The sequence below is a fragment of the Suncus etruscus genome, chromosome 11 (genome assembly GCF_024139225.1).
Source record: "Suncus etruscus isolate mSunEtr1 chromosome 11, mSunEtr1.pri.cur, whole genome shotgun sequence".
Lineage (NCBI taxonomy): Eukaryota > Metazoa > Chordata > Mammalia > Eulipotyphla > Soricidae > Suncus > Suncus etruscus.
This window is the reverse complement of record NC_064858.1, coordinates 39,078,191-39,100,184: the sequence shown is the minus strand read 5'-3', so window position 1 is coordinate 39,100,184 and position 21,994 is coordinate 39,078,191. Positions and strand designations below refer to the sequence as shown.

At 36.6% G+C, this 21,994-nt stretch overlaps 1 protein-coding gene across 1 annotated transcript in view; it reads right to left on the bottom strand.

Annotated features, from left to right (window-relative positions):
* Nucleotides 1–2,845: 2,845 nt before the first annotated feature.
* The window catches only part of LOC126022061 (pregnancy zone protein-like), a 33,949-nt gene continuing 14,800 nt past the window's right edge, over nucleotides 2,846–21,994 (bottom strand). The window contains 13 exon segments of the mRNA XM_049782927.1: nucleotides 2,846–2,934; nucleotides 6,402–6,504; nucleotides 7,463–7,570; nucleotides 8,428–8,518; nucleotides 16,444–16,571; nucleotides 16,710–16,928; nucleotides 18,181–18,260; nucleotides 18,263–18,403; nucleotides 19,495–19,536; nucleotides 19,539–19,671; nucleotides 20,005–20,079; nucleotides 20,245–20,283; nucleotides 20,285–20,402. Coding sequence (XP_049638884.1) covers nucleotides 2,846–2,934; nucleotides 6,402–6,504; nucleotides 7,463–7,570; nucleotides 8,428–8,518; nucleotides 16,444–16,571; nucleotides 16,710–16,928; nucleotides 18,181–18,260; nucleotides 18,263–18,403; nucleotides 19,495–19,536; nucleotides 19,539–19,671; nucleotides 20,005–20,079; nucleotides 20,245–20,283; nucleotides 20,285–20,402 — 1,366 coding nt within the window.

Below are 21,994 nucleotides of genomic sequence, written 5' to 3'. Positions count from 1 at the left end.
TGCTGGAGATTTTTAAGTTGGTAGCAAAGCAATACAATTGAATGATAAATTATATATATGCAAAGATAAAACAAAGTGTCTGAGCAACCTCTAACATGGAGGTTCAGAGGTGGATACCAATATTTCTGCACAGGAATAGTTCTCTCAAAGATTGCTCTTCTCATACCAGCTGCCAATCCTGAACTTTTGCTGAGAAATAGAAAAAAAAATGCCTACTTTTATCAAAAGACCCAAGACCCACAAGATTCCAAAGGATTAAGGATTTCTGTGTTAAGCACCAGGATTAAATGAGAACAGAAAATGCTCCAATAAAAAAAAACCTATGGAATTCAAAAACCAAAACTGGCTTCCTAAGAAGCATAGGAAGAATTTTATTTGCATTATCTCACTCCCAGTACAGAACAGCCTGCCACAGAAAAATATTTTTGGAGGGATTTGAAAGCAGGGGGACTGGAAGAACCCAGCAGTGCCGGGAATTGCTGTGGATATCTTCAACCTTTGCTACTTCAGTCCTGAGAGATGGCTGAGAATTCCTGTTACTGTGGAGCTCTCTGGTTGTGCTTCAAGAGCTTTGCTCTTCTGGTCAATGTTGTAGCTCCTTAATATTGTTATATAATACTTAGTATTGATATTAAATTTATGATATACAAAGATTAGATTGCAGTGATTGTTTTGCTCTGCTTAACTTAATGTATTGTTAGGCAACTGAGCATAGGTTCTCTTCTGGGAACGTGGCAGAAATGAATAGGTCATGGATCATGATTATAATTAAAAGAGAACAGAAAAGCCAGGTTCATCTGGTTACTGAGGAGGGGTATGGGAACACAGATTCAATTAATAGTACTAGTAACAGAATGTATCTACCCTAAATATTCCCAGCAACAAGCCACCCCCATGTCCTGAATTGTGTCCCTCCTGTACCTCATAGTATTGTCATGTAGCAGCCAATACAGAAACTCCATTCTTTTGCTTTTCTTCCCTTAATCCCCTTAGTATGCTGTTTTGCCAGAAATCTTATTCAAAGCACTCTTACCTCTGCTCTGGGCTGTGATTGCAAGTGATTGCCTAGTTTGGGGGGTCCTCAAACTTTTTAAACAGGGGGCCAGTTCACTGTCCCTCAGACCATTGGAGGGTCTGACTATAGTAAAAACAAATCTTATGAACGAATTCTTATGCACACTGCATATATCTTATTTTGCAATGAAGAAACAAAACAGATACAAATACAATATGTGGCCCGCGGGCCATAGTTTGAGTACCACTGTTTGTGTTTGATCCAAACTCGAAACAACACAATATACAGGACTGGAACTGTGGATGTTCTGCTCCTCAGTCCTATGTCCTGAGGTCTAACTGCTGTCACTGACCAGAGATGGGTCTCAGATCCAGTCTCACCAGTGACTTTTGTTGCTTTTGGAGCTATCTTCTGGGTATAAAGTCACAAATAGTGTTCAGCCACATAAGAGCACCAAAGAGAACACAGTCTAAGTGGGAAAAACTATTCTCGATGCATCTTTACAATTCTCATGGAAGAATTGTGTTAAGCATCCAGCTGAAAGGGCTTGAGGATATGGCTAGAATGCACAGAACACCAAATTCAATCAATGGCACTGCATGATCTTCTGAGCACCCCTGGATGTAACCTTGGTAGCCATCAGCACTACTGGGCAGGCCTCCCTCCAACCACCAACCAGCAGGCACAAGTATTTAGTTAAACTATTTTAAAACTGCTAGTCAAATGTAAATGTTGGCTAATCCCCTTAATCCAAAAGAAAATAAAAATACCTTCTTGCATTACCATGATAAAGAGGCAGTCAGTTAGAAGCCAGACACACTCAAAGAGAGATTATCTTCTTTGTATAAAACAGATGTTCCAAGGTCTTTATATAATCTATAAAGGCTTATTTAGTTTTTAGGGAGATTTGCATCATTTCAAAGTGATAGAAATTTACCATTTATGTTCTAAAGTAAATGCTATAAGAAAAAAAGGAAGGGGAAAGCCTCTTTCTCTTTAGGTATCAGAAAATAGCTCCTGGCAGGCACTGGGGACCATATGGGATACCGGGATTCGAACCAACCAACTTTGGTCCTGGATCAGCTGCTTGCAAGGCAAACACCGCTGTGCTATCTCTCCAGCCCCGATTCTTTTTATTTTAATTAATTAATTAATTAAGGTTTTGGGCACCAGACCTAATAGATCTTAGGATTTATTTTTGGTTCTGCATTCAGGAGTTTGGTGGGATCAAACTTGGTCAACCTTGTGTAAGTCAACCACCATAACTTCTATAGCTCCATAACCTCTAGTACCTCCACCTCCCTTTAAATTTTAATTTTGTATTTTTCTGCATTCTTTTTTTTTTTTTTTTTTTGGTTTCTGAGTCACACCTGGCAGTGCTCAGGAGTTACTCCTGGCTCTATGCTCAGGAATCGCTCCTGGCAGGCTCAGGGAACCATATGGGATGCGGGGATTAGAACCACAGTCCTTCTGCATGCAAGGCAAACGCACTACCTCCATGGTATCTCTCCGGCCCCTTTAGAGTCATTCTTTTAAATTTTTGTTTTATCACAGAACCATGATTTACAAAGTTATTCATAGTTGAATCTTAAACATCCAACACCAATCCCACAACCAGTGTCAATTTCCCTTCACTCATATTCTCAAGTTTCCTCCCATAACTCCACCCCAGCCTTTTGTCTTGAACCTTTCTGAAGTTCAGTACCAACAACTATTTAATTTAACTTTTTAAATTTGATTTTAGGCACTGTGGTTACATGAACAGTTATTGGCATTTCACTACCACACCATCCAACAGAGTATCTACTCTCTAACAATGTCCTTTTCTTACTAATACTCATTTTCAATACTGCGAGGGTGCACGTGACAAATATACTTCTTAATTATTATCCAGAAACGTTCCTTATCCTTGACTGTTCCTAGGAATGGAAACAGAATGCCCAAGATTTGGATGACAACACTCAAATAGACCTTTAATGTCTAATCTTTATGTGGACATGACTTTCTATACTCAATCCAAGCCTAAACTATAAACAGTTCATCTATATATTGTATATAGCCCCTATCATGTATTGCGTCTCCTCCACTCCTGTGTCTCTTCTACCCCCTCTCTTAGGCCATGGGAATTTCCATTCTCCCCAAATGCTTACTGTGCCTATGCAGAAAAAAAAAAAAAAAAAAAAAAGGAGGGAATGCCAAATCCTGCCACTCCAGCACCCCTTCTTTTTCTTGTTTTGTTTTGATTTTTTAGCTTTTGACTTTATTTTTCTTCTCTTTTTTCTTCTACTTTTCTCTTTCTTTTTCACTCCTGTGGTTATTATTTGGTGATTTTTTTTTTTCTTATTAGCCGGGTGCATTTTTTTTCTCTTTCTTTTTTTGGTAATTGCTACCAATTTTTTTTCCTTTTTTTCTTATCCTTTTTATCTCAAACGACAACAGAATAGACACTCTACAACAAGCCGTAAAATGGAGACCACTTACACTAGTATTCTGGGGGGGAAAGGAGGGAGATAGGGTATGCATGCTGGGAACGGGGGTGGAGGGAGGACAACACTGGTAGTGGGAAAGCCCTCATTCATTGTCACTATGTATCATAAATAATTCTGTGAAAGTTTTGTAATGCACTTTGGTTGCAATAAAAGTTTATAAAAAAAAACCTACAAAATTATAAATTCAGCATAGTAGATAATATAAATGAACGCATACAATGTTAGCAGACTCTTCATAACAAAAATGTTAAAGGCTATATTAAATTTATAAGAAATTGCTCCATATTTAATTTACTGTAAAATATAATTTTATTTTTGTTTTTTTGGGTCACACCCGGCAGTGCTCAAGGGTTACTTCTGACTCAGAAATCGCTCTTGGCAGGCTCAGGGCACCACATGGGATGCTAGGATTCGAACCACTGACCTTCTGCACGCAAGGCAAACTGCCTTATCTCCATGCTATCTCTCGGCCCCGAAATGTAATTTTTAATGAAATGCCACTAGGCTCATTAAGAATGGCTAAATTTTAATGTACAACATTATATTAAGTATTGACTAAGATTTGGGAAAGCATAAATTGTTATAACCACTGGAGACTGACCAACTTGGTACAATCTCTATGGAAAACTGTTGGCAGCACTTGAAACACATAAATCTTCTTAAGAGACATTGTAAACAAACAGCCACCAAAGGATAAAATTATAAAATATTTATTTATAGATGGATTAAATACAGAAATATGTAACACAAATACCAAGTAAACTGTAATATGTGTCACATTAGGAAGCTGTCCCTATCTTGACTGCTGAAATCAAACTGGGTCATCGAACTTACAATAACAATAGAAAGTCAATAGAAGTTATGCTACCTCAAATGAGTGCCATGAGACTTAGTATTTAATCAAGTTTTTTTTTCTTTCTTCTATAACACTGTTCTTACAACAATACTTTGAGATAAGAGCTATCATTCTTAGATCTTGTAAGAAAATTGAAGTAGAAGTTACTGTTCAAGTTTTTTAAGTGACTATTATAATCAATGTTTAATAAGTGATGATAGAACAAATGATCAGAAAATACATTTATTCAAAAGTACTTTTTAATTTGTTTTTATAAACAAACAACCCCATGAATTCCAAGTGGAAATATAGCACAGCAAATTCAGAAAAAAAAATATGCAACATTCAAATTGTCCTCAAGCATTCCCATATTCTGCATCTGTGGAGAAGATGAAAAAGCAAGAAGGTTGTTGGCTTTCCTCCGGAATACTAATTGAGTCTAGACAATTGTGTGGGCCAAAGTCAGAGTCAGAAAATAATTTTCTGTTAGTAGTCATTAATAGGCAAATATTTCAGTTTTTTTAAAGTCTTATTATTTATGTCAAACTCCTTAATTTATTGGAAAAAAAAACACAATAAAAGTTGTAGAATGAGGGTTATTTTCTTCCATTAAAACTCAATACCTAATACCTATCTGTATTAGACTCACTTTGGCTATAGAATTGTAATTTATTAGTTCTGACTAATGGAAACCCAAAGAGCTATTTATTTGTGATGGGTATCTTCACAAGAAAAGCTTGTATTTTTTCTGATAATGAAGCGTATATCTCACCTTAGAGAATCTATCTACAGAGTTAAGTGCTCTTCTCCAGACTTTTCTCTTTGTTTGAGAAAGTGCTACATAAAATTGCTTTACAAAAAAACCTTGCAGGATGTGTCTAACTTAGAAGAGATTTTAGAGAGTAGTGAATGGGTATGATGTTGATCCTAGCATGTCCACTCTTACCTGCACTGCAAGGGGTAGTGTATTCAGCAACAGCAAACTTATCTGAATCATTGGGTGAAGGGAAAACAATGAAAGATCAATAAATCCAGATGCAATTTGACTTTTGGAGAAATGTAAATCACATCAGGAATGTCAGGTCTCAGTGTAAATAAACAAGAGTTAAAAAGGATAATTAGAAAACCAAAACATTATTTTTCCTCAGAGGCCAGGTAGGGGAATTTTGAAGCCTACTTAGATAAAAACTGCTCACATTTTGCATTATTAGGAAATTATCTATTGTCACTAGTCCATAAACTGCTTCCCTTTACTTTGTTCAACCTTACAGTTCCTTAGAAAGATTTTTGTTTTGTTCCTTTTGGGGGTCACCCATGGTAATGCTCAGGGATTACTCCTGGCTCTGCACTCAGGAAAAACTTCTGGTAGTGCTCAGGGATATGGGATGCCAGGGATTGAACCCAGGTTGGCTGCATGCAAGACAAGTGCCTTATTCTCTATACTGTATTCCTGGCCCCTGAAAGATTTTTCAACCTGAAACAGCTCCTATTTCAACTTATCTAAAAATAATACTTGCCCTTTATGATCTAACTCAGGTTGTACTCCCTCTATTTCTCTTTCTAAGTCTTTCAACTTAGACTTTCAACTCCCAACTCAGGTTGTACTCCCTCTATTTCTCTTTCTAAGTCTTTCAACTTAGACTTTCAACTCCCAACTCCTTATTTAATTTATAAATGTTATATTTTAGGCATCATGATTTACAATAGTAAAATATTAATGCTTTATATACAGAATAGTACTGCATCATTTCCCAATTTTTTATTCACTACTTCCACTTATCCTTATTTATTATTATTTTTTCTTGCTGTCTTCTCATGTGTTTTATATACTTTGTGTCTGAGTTATTTGAGATCAGTGATCATATGTTACCCTTATGTTCTGATTAAGCAAATATTAACTTGCCTATTTATGCTCTAGGTAGTCTTATATTTTATATCCCACAAGGAAGAAATCGATATATATGATATTAGTTGAATTAACCTTAAACTGGGATCTATTGTTACAAGATCTATTTTTTTAACTCTTGGTTAGAATGATTCATCTTAGTCCTCTCTCACTTACCTGTTTCATAGTAATCATAGACTTTAACAACTGCTGGCTTTCGGTCTTGTACTGGGATGTCTTGTTGAACCATAAAGGAAAAGTTTAGAGTCTGATTTGTCACCTACGAGGAAAAGAGGAATAATTAGACACTAGAAAGACTCTTCTTTCTGCAAGTAAAGCTTACTGTTTATTGTCTTCTGACTCTTATACACCTGTCTTTTAGGTGAGCAAGCATTTGAAAATATCAAGCTAGATTTTATAATGCAATGTGAAGAATGATATACAGTGAAGAAAATTTCCTAGATATTCTCTTAAAGAACTGTAACTATATTCTCTATAGTCTTCTGTATAGGTTAGTTCTGTGCCTTTGTGAATGTTTCCTAAGATGCCAAAACTTGTACTATTGGAACATCAAAAAATTATTTCTATATGATTGTATAAAACACACCTTTTGTTTTATAATTATATTTGAAGATAGTAATATAATTTATATTTTTCTTATTCTCTATGTAGTAATATATTTGAATGTCAATAGTATTGATAATTCACTCATATATTTATTTTTGAGGGGCTTTTAAACAAAAAATAGACACAAATATAAATTTGCTTTACTAACATTTTGCCTTGAAATTTTTTTTGATTTTTTAATTTAAACCTTTGTGATTTAAAAAGTTGTTCATAATTGGGTTTTAGATATACAATGTTTTAGGCCCAATTCCGCCACCAGTGTCAACCTCCCACCACTAATGTTCCCAGAATGCATTCCATGCCATATCCCCTGCCCTAGCCTGCCAGCATAAATGGCCCATTTTAAAGTTTGGTTGTTAAAGTTTGGGACCTCATAATTTTTATTATTGTTGACTATGGCTTGTATATTTAGTTCTGTCCTTTCTTAACACCATGACATTGAAATTTTATTGAAATAATCATATTTCAAATTTAATATAGTTAAAAAGAAGGCAGAACAATCCATGTATTTAACAGCATATTTCTGAAAAGAGGAATCCTCAGAGATGTACTACTAGCCATTGCGTTCCTCACATTGCTTATTTTTTAGTGCAGATACTGACTTAGATCACCAGTGTATGTAGTTTCAGCCAAATAGTTACAGAGCTTACCTGATCCACATAAATGAGGACATGATTGGAGTTCACCTCTGTCCTGCTCATCTTACTAGATGTTTCAAGCTGAAAAAAATTAGAAAACTCACAAAGTTAGGAAACAAAGATTAAATATAAACAACTTCAGACCATTAAACCTACAGCATACCAAATAAAACACATTTTTTCCTACAAATAATAGGAAGGCTGTTCATATAAATCATCACAATCAAACAGTCAGGTACATTAGCTATTTAAAAAGATGTGTATAAGGATCAACATTGTCATTTCTTGACTGAAAAAAATAAACTGATTTTCTGTCATAGGAAACCAAGTGTTTTCAAGTAAGAGTGTTGCTTTTATATTCTAGTAACATTTTAGGACCCTCTGACACTTTTAATGAGTTTAGCAACACTGATTTTGTCATTGTCATTTTTATGCATAGAAATTATTTATGGATATTTAATCATGGTCTTTCTTTGGATGTTATTTACTATTTCACAGCCAAGAATTAAAAATCCATAGCTAGGGCCCAGAGAGATAGCACAGCAGTGTCTGCCTTGCAAGCAGCCAATCTAGGACCTAAGGTGGTTGGTTTGAATCCCGGTATCCCATATGGTCCCCCGTGTCTGCCTGGAGCTATATCTGAGCAGACAGCCAGGAGTAACCCCTGAGCACTGCCGGGTGTGGCCCAAAAACCAAAACAAACAAACAAACAAACAAACATCCATAGCTAGGTTGTAAGTAGCCTAAGGTTCATACTACACTATTTCTCTGGTATCATGCATGTTATTTAACTAAGAGAAAGTGAATTTAAATCCAGAAATTAAGTTTTCTGGTCTTAGGAAAAGTATATTTAATAGAAGGTATTATTAATATGGTTTCAGCATAAAGGTAAAAAGCATACTTTTTAGTAAGAACTACTAGACATAAAATATAACTACCATTTTTACTGTTGGTTTCATGGGGCTAAAACCAGACACCATTTTTATATCAGCAATCACCATATTAGAGACAGGGTGACTACCTTTGTAACTGAAATGTCAAAGAAAAAAAGAATTAGGGCTTACAATGTGAAGTAAAGTAAGTTTCTGTCTTTAAGATTCACAATGATCCTGCAAATACTTATTAAGCTTCCCCTAACATTGTTACCCATGGAATTTTTGTTTGTTTGTTTATTTTTGGTTTTGGGTCACACCCGGTAGTGCTCAGGGGTTACTCCTGGCTCTAAGCTCAAAAATCGCTCCTGGCAGGCCCAGGGGATCATATGGAATGCCAGGATTCGAACTACAGTCCTGCATGCAAGGCAAAAGCCATACCTCCATGTTATGTCTCCGGCTCATGGCTAATTTTTTTGAAATTGTTTTATATTCATGTTTAGAACCTGAATACATATAAAATCTATAGTTTACTAAAACAATAGATTTTTAAGTCTCAGTCTAAAACTATCAACTTAGAAATTTTAGTAGGATTTGATAATTGGCATTTTGAGCACACATACATTTAATTTTTAGAGACTTCATATATTTATGTTACTTGTATGTAGTATTTTTATAGGTTGAGTTAGAATAAATGTTACATGTCTCCCCAAAGAAGCTACATGATATTGTGATATTAGATAGCTGTCTTATGATTCATACTGTCCTATGATTCATACTTTGAACAAATTAATTTATAATAATTATGTTTGTTATATAAAGTGGGGTGTGTTTTTATAGTATTAGCATAAGTTCCATGCAGTGACATTGTTGCTAGGTTTTCTTAAAGGCTCTTATAATTTTTTGATAAATTATAATAGGGCAAATTATGTATTTTTACTTCATTTATGCTTATAATGAATATAAGTTTTTGTAATCTGGTTGGTTAGAAGAAGAATAAATAATGTTCAGAAGAGGTAAAAAATATTTGCTTCCTTCAGCTTAAAGCATACAGTTTTGATAAAAAATTCTTTGTTTCCAAGTATTAAACTTAACATTTAATATGGGAGAAAAGTAGAAATTAATTAGAACATAATTTTGCCTAGTAGTTCCAAGCAGTACTGAGGATTCCTGGGACCCCTTCTGATTTGGCTTTGTTACCTGCATAGTAGATTCAGTGGAAGGGCCTCTTGATGTGCTATTATGGCTTGGTAGTGCTGAGGATTACCCAGACTCCCATGGAAATACTTAGGGGTCCTCTAAAGCTGTATCTGATTCTGCACAGAGTACAACTTGGTGGTAGGGATTAAATTGAGGTTGGCTGCATACAAGACATATACGTTAATTTCTGTACAATCTCTAGAACCCTAATTATATATTTTTTTTCCAGATTAATCAATTTACTCTTTAAGAAGTAGATGACCCAACTCTTGCAGGTCTTCTTTCCTTCTTAAAGGTATAAACAAATTAGGGTGTGTGTTTAATTTTTCAGTCAATAGCAATGGGATTCAGCCAATGGTCCATGGATGACTGCCAGCATGAGTAGAAAGGTTGAAAATCACTTGTCAACTTCCTTGAATCTGTCAGTTCATGATGCAAAACAGATAATGGTAGACAAGTTTTAGAAAGTCAAAGAATGTTGGTTTACAGAAGAAAATCATAGGTCCATCCACCATCCACCATCTACTTTCCTGGTATCTCTCTTTTTATTTCATGTTTAATATCTCTTTTACCTACCTTTTGCACAAGTAGAGACTTAAACATATTCCAAATAAAAATTTCTCAGGACATTTACAAATCTGTTACAACTTCAGTATATATCACTACAATTTTATCTATACTTTTAAGAGCCATCATTTCTTGCCTGGCTATATAATATGAAATAATATGCCCCGTGGGCAAAGATTAGAAGTTGTTTTTCTTCTTTTTCTACTTAAAAACTTGAAAACTATGAGAAAAGTATCTATTTGAAGAATCATATTTCTCAGTCGACATTTGTTTTTTTTGTTTTTTTTTTTGGCAGAGGAGCAAAATATTTTATTTTATTTTTTTTACATTATTTTTTTAAATTTATTTAAACACCTTAATTACATACATGATTGTGTTTGGGTTTCAGTCATGTAAAGAACACCACCCATCACCAGTGCAACATTCCCATCACCAATGTCCCAAGTCTCCCTTCGCCCCACCCGACTCCCGCCTGTACTCTAGACAGGCTCTCCATTTTCCTCATACATTCTCATTATTAGGACAGTTCAAAATGTAGTTATTTCCCTAACTAAACTCATCACTCTTTGTGGTGAGCTTCCTGAGGTGAGCTGGAACTTCCGGCTCTTTTCTCTTTTGTGTCTGAAAATTATTATTACAAGGGTGTCTTTCATTTTTCTTAAAACCCATAGATGAGTGAGACCATTCTGCGTTTTTCTCTCTCTCTCTGACTTATTTCACTCAGCATAATAGATTCCGTGTACATCCATGTATAGGAAAATTTCATGACTTCATCTCTCCTGACAGGTGCATAATATTCCATTGTGTATATGTACCACAGTTTCTTTAGCCATTCGTCTGTTGAAGGGCATCTTGGTTGTTTCCAGAGTCTTGCTATGGTAAATAGTGCTGCAATGAATATAGGTGTAAGGAAGGGGTTTTTGTATTGTATTTTTGTGTTCCTAGGGTATATTCCTAGGAGTGGTATAGCTGGATCGTATGGGAGCTCGATTTCCAGTTTTTGGAGGAATCTCCATATCGCTTTCCAGAAAGGTTGAACTAGACGGCATTCCCACCAGCAGTGGATAAGAGTTCCTTTCTCTCCACATCCCCGCCAACACTGTTTATTCTCATTCTTTGTGATGTGTGCCATTCTCTGGGGTGTAAGGTGGTATCTCATCGTTGTTTTGATTTGGATCTCCCTGATGATTAGTGATGTGGAACATTTTTTCATGTGTCTTTTGGCCATTTGTATTTCTTCTTTGTCAAAGTGTCTGTTTATTTCTTCTCCCCATTTTTTGATGGGGTTAGATTTTTTTTCTTGTAAAGTTCTGTCAGTGACTTGTATATTTTGGAGATTAGCCCCTTATCTGATGGGTATTGGGTGAATAGTTTCTCCCACTCAGTGGGTGGCTCTTGTATCCTGGGCACTATTTCCTTTGAGGTGCAGAAGCTTCTCAGCTTAATATATTCCCATCTGTTAATCTCTGCTTTCACTTGCTTGGAGAGTGCAGTTTCCTCCTTGAAGATGCCTGTAATGTCCTGGAGTGTTTTGCCTATGTGCTGTTCTATATATCTTATGGTTTTGGGGCTGATATCGAGGTCTTTAATCCATTTGGATTTTACCTTCGTACATGATGTTAGCAGGGGGTCTAAGTTCAATTTTTTGCAAGCGGCTATCCAATTGTGCCAACACCACTTGTTGAAGAGGCTTTCCCTGCTCCATTTAGGATTTCCTGCTCCTTTATCAAAAATTAGGTGGTTGTATGTCTGGGGAACATTTTCTGAGTATTCAAGCCTATTCCACTGATCTGAGGACCTATCCTTATTCCAATACCATGCTGTTTTGATAACTGTTGCTTTGTAGTACATTTAAAGTTGGGGAAAGTAATTCCTCCCATATTCTTTTTCCCAATGATTGCTTTAGCTGTTCGAGGGTGTTTATTGTTCCAAATGAATTTCAAAAGTGTCTGATCCACTTCTTTGAAGAATGTCATGGGAATCTTTAGAGGGATGGCATTAAATCTGTATAATGCCTTGGGGAGTATTGCCACTTTGATGATGTTATTCCTGCCAATCCATGAGCAGGGTATGCGTTTCCATTTCCGTGTGTCCTCTCTTATTTCTTGGAGCAGAGTTCTATAGTTTTCTTTGTATAGGTCCTTCACATATTTAGTCAAGTTGATTCCAAGATATTTGAGTTTGTGTGGCACTATTGTGAATGGGGTTGTTTTCTTAATGTCCATTTCATCCTTATTACTATTGGTGTATAGGAAGGCCATTGATTTTTGTGTGTTAATTTTGTAGCCTGCCACCTTGCTATATGAGTCTATTGTTTCTAGAAGCTTTTTGATAGAGTCTTTAGGGTTTTCTAAGTAGAGTATCATGTCATCTGCAAACAGTGAGAGCTTGACTTCTTCCTTTCCTATCTGGATTCCCTTGATATCCTTTTCTTGCCTAATCGCTATAGCAAGTACTTCCAGTGCTATGTTGAATAGGAGTTGTGAGAGAGGACAGCCTTGTCTTGTGCCAGAATTTAGAGGGAAGGCTTTCAGTTTTTCTCCATTGAGGATAATATTTGCCACTGGCTTGTGGTAGATGGCCTTCACTATATTGAGAAAGGTTCCCTCCATTCCCATCTTGCTGAGAGTTTTGATCAAGAATGGGTGTTGGACCTTATCAAATGCTTTCTTTGCATCTATTGATATGATCATGTGGTTTTTATTTTTCTTGTTATTGATGTTGTGTATTATGTTGATAGATTTACGGATGTTAACCCAGCCTTGCATTCCTGGGATGAAACCTACTTGATCGTAGTGGATGATCTTTTTAACGAGGCATTGAATCCTATTTGCCAGGATTTTGTTGAGGATCTTTGAATCTGCATTCATCAGTGATATTGGTCTGTAATTTTCTTTTTTGGTAGCGTCTCTGTCTGGTTTAGGTAGCAAGGTGATGTTGGCTTCATAAAAGCTATTTGGAAGTGTTTCTGTTTGTCCAATTTCATGAAAGAGTCTTGCCAAGATTGGCAGTAGTTCCTCTTGGAAAGTTTGATAGAATTCATTAGTGAATCCACCTGGACCTGGGCTTTTGTTTTTCGGCAGACATTTGATTACTGTTTTAATTTCATCAATGGTGATGGGGGTGTTTAGATATGCTACATCCTCTTCCTTCAACCGTGGAAGATTATAAGAGTCCAAGAATTTATCCATTTCTTCCAGGTTCTCATTTTTAGTGGCGTAGAGTTTTTCAAAGTAGTTTCTGATTACCCTTTGAATCTCTGTCATATCAGTAGTGATCTCTCCTTTTTCATTTCTGATACGAGTTATCAAGTTTCTCTCTCTTTCTTTGTTAGGTTTGCCAGTGGTCTATCAATCTTGTTTATTTTTTCAAAGAACCAACTTCTGCTTTCGTTGATCTTTCGGATTTTTTTTGAGTTTCCACTTCATTGATTTCTGCTCTCAGCTTTGTTATTTCCTTCTGCCTTCCTATTCCTGGGTCCTTTTGTTGAGCATTTTCTAGTTCTATTAGCTGTGTCATTAAGCTACTCAGGTAAGCTCCTTCTTCCTTCCTGATGTGTGCTTGCAAAGCTATAAATTTTCCTCTCAGTACTGCTTTTATGTGTCCCATAAGTTATGTGTCCCATAAGTTCTTATGTGTACTTATGTGTCCCATAAGTTCTGATAGTTTGTGTCTTTATTGTCATTTGTTTCCAGGAACCTTTTTATTTCCTCCTTGATTTCATCTCGGACCCACTGGTTATTGAGCATGAGGCTGTTTAACTTCCAGGTGTTAAAGTGTTTCTTCTGAGTCCCTTTGGAGTTCACAAATAATTTCAGAGCCTTGTGGTCAGCGAAGGTAGTCTGCAAAATTTCTATCCTCTTGATCTTATGAAGGTATGTTTTATGTGCCAGCATGTAGTCTATCCTGGAGAATGTCCCATGTACATTGGAGAAGAATGTGTATCCAGGTTTCTGGGGATGGAGTGTCCTATATATATCCACTAGGCCTCTTTCTTCCATTTCTCTCCTCAGGTCTAGTATATTCTTGTTGGGTTTCAGTCTGGTTGACCTATCCAGTGTTGACAAAGCCGTGTTAAGGTCCCCCACAATTATTGTGTTGTTGTTGATATTATTTTTCAGATTTGTCAACAGTTGTATTAAATATTTTGCTGGCCCCTCATTCGGTGCATATATGTTTAGGAGAGTGAATTCTTCCTGCTCTACGTACCCCTTGATTAATATAAAATGTCCATCTTTGTCCCTTACAACCTTCCTGAGTAAAAGTTTGCATTATCTGATATTAGTATGGCCACTCCAGCTTTTTTATGGGTGTTGTTTGCTTGGATAATTCTTCTCCAGCCTTTTATTTTGAATCTATGTTTGTTCTGACTATTCAGGTGCGTTTCTTGTAGGCAGCAGAGGGTTGGATTGAGTTTTTGGATCCATTTAGCCACTCTGTGTCTCTTAACTGGTGCATTTAGTCCATTGACATTGATAGAAAGAATTGTCCTGGGATTTAACGCCATCTTTATTTCAAAATTTGGTGTGTCTTTTGGGTAGTCTTGTCTTAGATTAGGTCTTTCAGTTTTTCTCTTAAGACTGGTTTTGTGTCTGTGAAGTTTCTGAGCTGTTTTTTGTCTGTGAAGCCATGTATTCTTCCGTAAAACCGGAAAGTGAGTTTTGCTGGGTATAGTATTCTGGGTGAAGCATTCATTTCATTCAGTCTTGTCACAATATCCCACCACTGCTTTCTGGCATTGAGTGTTTCTGGTGACAGGTCTGCTGTAAATCTCAGGGAAGCTTGCTTGAACGTGATTTCCCCTTTTGATCTTGCTGTTTTCAGAATTCTGTCTCTATCTGTGGGATTTGTCATTGTGACTAGGATGTGTCTTGGGGTGGTTTTTCTGGGGTCTCTTTTGGTTGGTACTCTTCGGGCATGCAGGATTTGATCACATATATTTTTTAGCTCTGGAAGTTTCTCTTTAATGATGTTTTTGACCGTTGATTCTTCCTGGAAATTTTCTTCCTGAGTCTCTGGGACTCCAATGATTCTTAAGTTGTTTCTGTTGATCTTATCATAGACTTCTATTTTCATCTGTTCCCATTCTTTGACTAATTTTTCCATTGTCTGGTCATTTGCTTTAAGTTTTTTGTCCAATCTCTCCTGCTGTATGGAATTGTTATGTATCTCATCTTCCACAGCACCAAGTCTATTCTCAGCTTCTGATACCCTGTCCCAGAGCTTATCCATTTTGTCATTCACTTCGTTTACTGACTTTTTCAGTCCTGTTAGTTGACATGCTATTTCAGTTTGGAGTTTTGTGATTTCTGTCTTCATATTTTCTTGGTTCTTATTAGTGTTCTGTTCAACTCAATCCATGGTTTCTTGGAGTCCATTGAGCATCTCCCATATTGCTAGTCTAAAGTCCTTATCTGAGAGGTTGATTAGTTGGTTGGTCATTATCTGGTCCTCAGAATTGTCATCTTCATTCTCTATGTCTGATGCTGGCCTTCGTTGTTTCCCCATTGTCACACTTATATTGTGGGTTTTTTCTACGTGTTGTGGTGGTATTCATTGTCTATATGATGCAGGCAGCACACTCCTCTGGCTCCTCCCTTTCTGGATGGGCTGACTTGCCTCTAAGGTAGGGGAGTCCTCCGTGGATGAAGCCTCACACTGGGTCAAATCTTAGGCCCGAGCATGCAACAGAGAAGACAGTCCGGAGAGAAATGTTTGCTTCTGTGATATAGCGCCGTTCTTAGTGTGATTTTTCCTTCTTGTTGCAATTAAGTTCTTTCCTTAGAAAGAGTGCACGGCCGCGTAGTGAAGCAGAGTGGCCGTGCTCCGCTGGAGCCTCTTTTTGCCCCACTCGCAAGAGTTTCACGCAAGAGGACAGTAGACAGACATAGACAGGTCACACTCACAGTTTTTCACAGTTGGGCCCCACTGGGCCGGTGTACTTTCGAGGATTTTCCCCGCCTGGTGTTCCCCTCATTATATTTTAATGGTACCTGTGTGTATATGTTATTCTGGAGGTCAAACCCAGGACTTCACACATTCAAGGAAAGAAGTTCTAGCACTGAGCTATTTCCTTTTTTGGAAATCAATATATTTGGTGGGTTGGTGGTGGAATTAAGACCAAACTTTACTTTTAAAGCATTATAGAAAACTTAAAATTTCTACATAAAAAGCTTACTTCTCAAAGGTTGATAACTTCATCATGTAGGTCTTTATATTTTAAAGTATGATCATCTAGCAGCATAGTTTTAATGATATTAAAGTTCAAGGTAAGTTTTAGATTCAGGATCAATCTGATGTAGTTAGAGGTATTACCTGATGTTCAGTGATATTTGGAAGCTGGTATGTACCTTTGGTCCATCACAAGTTTGGGGCTGACTGTATACCTCCAAAGCAAATGTGAAATAATCTTTCTCTGGAAGAATATTGTACTTTAAGGATGTCTGTGGAACACCAAACACACATCAGTTCCTCTCTTTTCTTGGGACTCCTGACTTTATTGCATTATTTAATTTGCACAGAAATAAGATTTCCTTTTAAGAGAAGTCATTGAATTTGACTCTTTATAACACCAGCCTCACCTGCAGATGCACACATCTTTCCCCAGTCACTGTTATGGCATATTCTTCAGGTAGCTCTGTCAATTGGACCTGCTGTAGTAGAAGAAGGTGGTTGTGGTCCACTTGGAAATTTGTTGAAAATTTGTCTGAAAATTCTGGATGGTCACTTGCAGCCCTCGCAGTTCTAGTATAAGTTGCTGCTCCATGTTTGGACAGCGCCTGGAGGGCCACTACAGTTTCCTGGAAGGGAAGAGACATGACACCACCAAAAAATAAATTTTTGGCTGCTGGAATTCCACCCATAAGGTATTAGCTACTGCAAGGACTATGATTTTATTCCCCTAAAATATACCTTTACTAATTGCCTTTTCTTTAATTCTGCCTCTTGAGCACAATCAGTCATGCTTTAGTTACTCCAAAAGAAATATATTATTGGTGCATTGGCAGTCAGTATTGTAAAATGAGATTATCTCTAAACCCAATAATTATGATCTGATCTTTCCCACCAACATTCCTCTTGACTAGCTCTACTAAAGAGTAGATAAAAATTGAGAAGTTAAGAGAAAAGAACGAAAAGAACTGATGCTCACATAAGAACATTTTGATGGACAAGGGGAACAAATTAGGTGTAACCAAAACTTGGCAGAACTTAAGTTGACATTTCTTATTTCTTTCCTCATGATATAGCTTCTTTTTATCTTACAAATTATTTGAAAAGATAAAAGTTGCATTATATATGTTCTAAATATTTAAAATAGATGTGTAATAAGGAAAACCTAAATTCTTTGCATGTTTATTGCACAATCACTTATAACCTCAAGAAAATAGTTCCAAACTAGTGACATGAATAAATAGAAATATTTAAAGGTTCAGTTTTAAAAATCAATTTTAAAGGCAAGTCATAAGGGATCTCAGGACAGAGAGAATTAAGTAGGGAGTCTAATGGACCTGGAAGAGTTAAGTAGAACTCTTCGATCACCCATGTTGTAGTTGGTAGCTTTTTTTTAATCAAAGAATTTTCTGATTCATGTGAGAGTGTTTCTTATAGAATTCTAGTGAGTCTGTGGTCTAGAAAACTCATTTATAACCATGAACTAATCTGGTTTCAACTAGGAATAGGATGTTACTAGGATCAGTGGGAAAGAAGTCAGAAATTTGATAGCTCTTCTTAAAATGGCCAAGATAGTCCACTTAGTGATGATTAACTGGATCATATTGTCAACAGTTCTAAAAGAGAAACACTAAAGTGAAGTCAACCACCAATGAGTAATAATGACATAATTAAACTTAAGAAATGAGTGATACTTGTGGTAAGAACCATATTGGTTGGGATTACTAAAATTGTTTTTTGGATTGTCTTGAATATTTTTCTTTCTATTCTATTTTAATAATCCCTAAAAGAATCTTTTGTAATATAGTAATATCTTGTTCTCTTTTTCTTGCATATATTTTTTGGTCAGATTTTCCATTGGGCAGATTGGAAACCACAGACCTGAGTAGAGGAGAAGCCTCCTTGAAAATTTTGTTGCTTTATGATCCACTTCACAATGTGACTCGTTGATGTCAGGTCTTCGGGGTTGGGCTGGGCTGGGCTGTGAGGTAAGCCAAGAGCACATAGGAAGTCATCTCCACCTCAGCTAAAGGAGCTTTGGGTTGGTAAAATTGGTCCATTGGTAAATTGGGTTTCTCAGGTCACTTCCAGTGTATTGAATTGTCTTATAGGTGCAGAAAAAAAAGGAGAGAATGATAATCATTGGTAAATAATACGTAAATATACATTTTATTGAGCTGAAGATAATTTAGGAGATGAAACAATCTTCTTTCTCTCAAAAGTTTCCTAAACTCACTGATTTATAGCTCCATGTTGAACTTGATTTCATTTTGTGAGTATGGGAGGGGATAAGATGAAGAATATTTTTGAAGGAAGAAGCATAAAACCTCCATATACATTTCTCCCATTATTTATTTTTCATGTTATTTCAGTTATATTGGTAGAGACACAAAGTGAGAGAGAGTACTTATAAAGTTTGTTGCTTTTCATGAGGATTGTATTATCATTTGAATATAAAATCAACTTTTTGATCTCAGAGAACATTTGGGATAATCTCTGCAAAAATAGATAAGAGAACTTTGAGATGTTTCTAAATTTACTCTATCATTATGCTAATGTGTTATGATTTATGCAGCATATGAAATCTCAGATAATACATTTTCCCAAGAGGTTTTCTGATCATATATGATTTACTGAAAAATTAATATAAAGCTTATCAGTTTCATCAATAAAATATTTTAATATAATTTTTATAATCCAGTATCAGTTTTTTTTTGGGGGGGCCACACCCGGTGGTGCTCAGGGGTTACTCCTGGCTGTCTGCTCAGAAATAGCTCCTGGCAGGCACGGGGGACCATATGGGACACCGGGATTTGAACCAACCACCTTTGGTCCTGGATTGGCTGCTTGCAAGGCAAACGCCGCTGTGCTATCTCTCCAGGTCCTATTTTTTATTTTTTCAACCACAGAATATATTTAATTCAATTATACATGAAACTAGAATACTGGTAACGCTTGATCCTTATCAAATAGAAACTATGTTGTTTGATTTTAAAGGACAGTCTGTTCTTGCCTTAGTGTTCCATCTGGATTGCTAGAATAATGGATCCAGAACTCACTCCAAAGGTCTCACTATTAGGGGAGGTGGGAAGGAAGGGAAGAAACAGGACATCTATGTTTGCAAGAGACTGCAGTTAGAGGCCTGAGCCAATCAAGGCAGGACTTACCTTTTTTTTTTTAAACCATTTTTCTCACCTTCTTTCCTAGCTTCCTTGTTAAGAGAGTTGAGTATTTCCTCTTATTTTGATTTCCCACTAGGGCAAAAGCATAGGCCAACAGTGCCTTGGTGTAGATGTGACTCCGATGGGTCCCCTCTTTAGCTGCGTTCCAGGCTGACTCCAAACAAAACAGGGCATTGCGGACAACATGATGCTAGTAAAGATGAAGAGAGATTGGTATTAAACTAGGTAGATACAGGTAAGATAAGGTAGGATAGGAGGAACAAGACGCAAACTAGATGCTATGGCTAGCTCCGAACTTTATATACATCATTAATAATGATTCAGTATTAATTATTATTAATATTATTGTTTAATTAATAATGATTAATAATATTACGTTATACATCATTATCAAAGAGCTTATGAGAAATACGGCATCATGGGGCAAAAGGAAAGTGGAGACTTGTCGTTAGTAGGGTGTCATCTCAGCCAGAGAGTCTATAGTTTTCATGGTAGGGATATTTGGGATTTAAGGGAATCTTACAGAGGAAGAGAGAGGAATCTCCAGAAGAGCAATTGTAATATATGCAGAGAGGGTCACTTCATCATCTACTCCTCCCTATAAATGAGAGATAACGATTAATTCCACCTCCAGAGTTTGATGTATTCTCTGATACCCTCTCACAATGTCTATGACTTAATCTTTGAAATTTCTTTTTTATTTTATTCCTCCTTCAAACCTTGATGTTTAATGAAGCTAAGAGAGAGACTCAGAACAGCTAACCTTGATGGCATTGTTGAGCAACGATCCAGAACTCTTAAAAACAGCCGTTATCTTTCTGCATCTGGGAGAGCCAAGTGAGGTCTTGGTTAATGTGTGCTTCATCAATGAAGATGTGAGTTCGAGCTTGGGCAAAAGTCTTCAGCACAAAAGCTGTGAGCCTGTTGAGAAAAAGGGGGTGCTGGGTAATTTGTTTCCAGCAACTCCTTGGGTCACTGTTATGAACACATTGATTCTTTTTCTTCCTAATGCATTCATACAAGAGTGGACAAGCCATTGGAATGTGGATAAGCTTGGAAACTTTCTCTGTTAACCTGAAATTTTTAATAGTTTTAAAACTATTTCCGCTTGTATATATTTAATGCATTTCAAACTGGTCCTTGATTTGTAGGGCATTTCTGCATCATTTAGGGAGTCTAGTTGCCTTGGTTGTTAAATAGATATTTTTGCTAACCTTCTGAATTTTCTATATTTGTTTATCTACTTATATTTTCTTTTATTATTTTGGTACCACGTGCAGTTTTACTCAGAACTTATTCTTAGCTCTTTGCCCAGGGATCATTACTTTTGGAACTTGGGAATTTAACCTGGATTGGTCTCATGCAAGGTCATGTTCTACCTCTGTGCCCTATATTTATTTCTTTTTACAGATTTCTTTTTTTTTATTTGTATATTTTCTTTTTTTTATTTTTAATTATGAGAACAAGGGTGCAAAGAAAGAGGACAAGGTAAAGTTACAGTGGAAGGACAATCACCCATAACATAATTCTCAGAAGTCCCCTTGCTGATATCTTAACTTTGAAATTTCAGCCAAAGAACATTAAGATAAATAAGACAGAATCCATGTAAAATTACTTTGACCCTCAAGTCCCCAGATTGTAACACATTATAATATTTCTTAACAGTACACAAGGCAATCTAAAGCCACAAAACTTATGTAACTCCTTAAACATTACAGGCATAGTATTTTCGTACATTTCCATATACATGCATATTAGCTTAAGTTAACCTCAAATTTTAAGTGAGTTCTTTTTAAGGATTAGAGTCAAAGGAGCACAGTAAAAATGGTGTTAGAGTGGCAATTGTTGTTTGCATAGGCCCACCAAAATATGAGGGACATGGAAAGAAATAACCTTGGCCTAAGTACAAAGAGACCAGACCCCTGAAGTTTCCTGGCACAAGACCAAGTCTAGGCTCCAGGCAAGCTAGATCGTCCAATCCAATACATTGTCTGTAGTGCCAACACACTTTTATTTTTCACACAGTCTCTGTTGTTGGTATCATGTTTCTGTATTAAAGATCCTGGAATCTGCATATCTTACATTGAAGTCAGGATATGGAGCATCCTCTCCTTTCACCTCACAATCAAAGGGCAATGCAGGGAGCCCTGTCCTGTAAGCAGGTCGTTGTTGTTGTTAAGTCTTCTCAGTGTTAAGGGAAGTCTCTTTTGAGCAGGTTGAAGTCTGAGCAGTGTAGGTCTTTCGTGGTAGAGGATTGTTTCCAGGTGATGTTATAGACCAGCCTGGATGTTTTGTGGATGGCTTCCCTGGTTCAGGGGAGAATGGATTATGCCCTTTCTTCTGAGGTCTGTGCCAGGTCGCTATGTCAATGTTCAGGGTGTAAGGTCCCTTTGCACTACAAGATTTGTGTGTTCCAATCTCTATTAGATAGGATCTTATTTGTATGTATAGTATTTTCTCATTTTAATGTGACTATGCAAATAAGAAGCAATGCCATGTGGTGTTATTGGCGC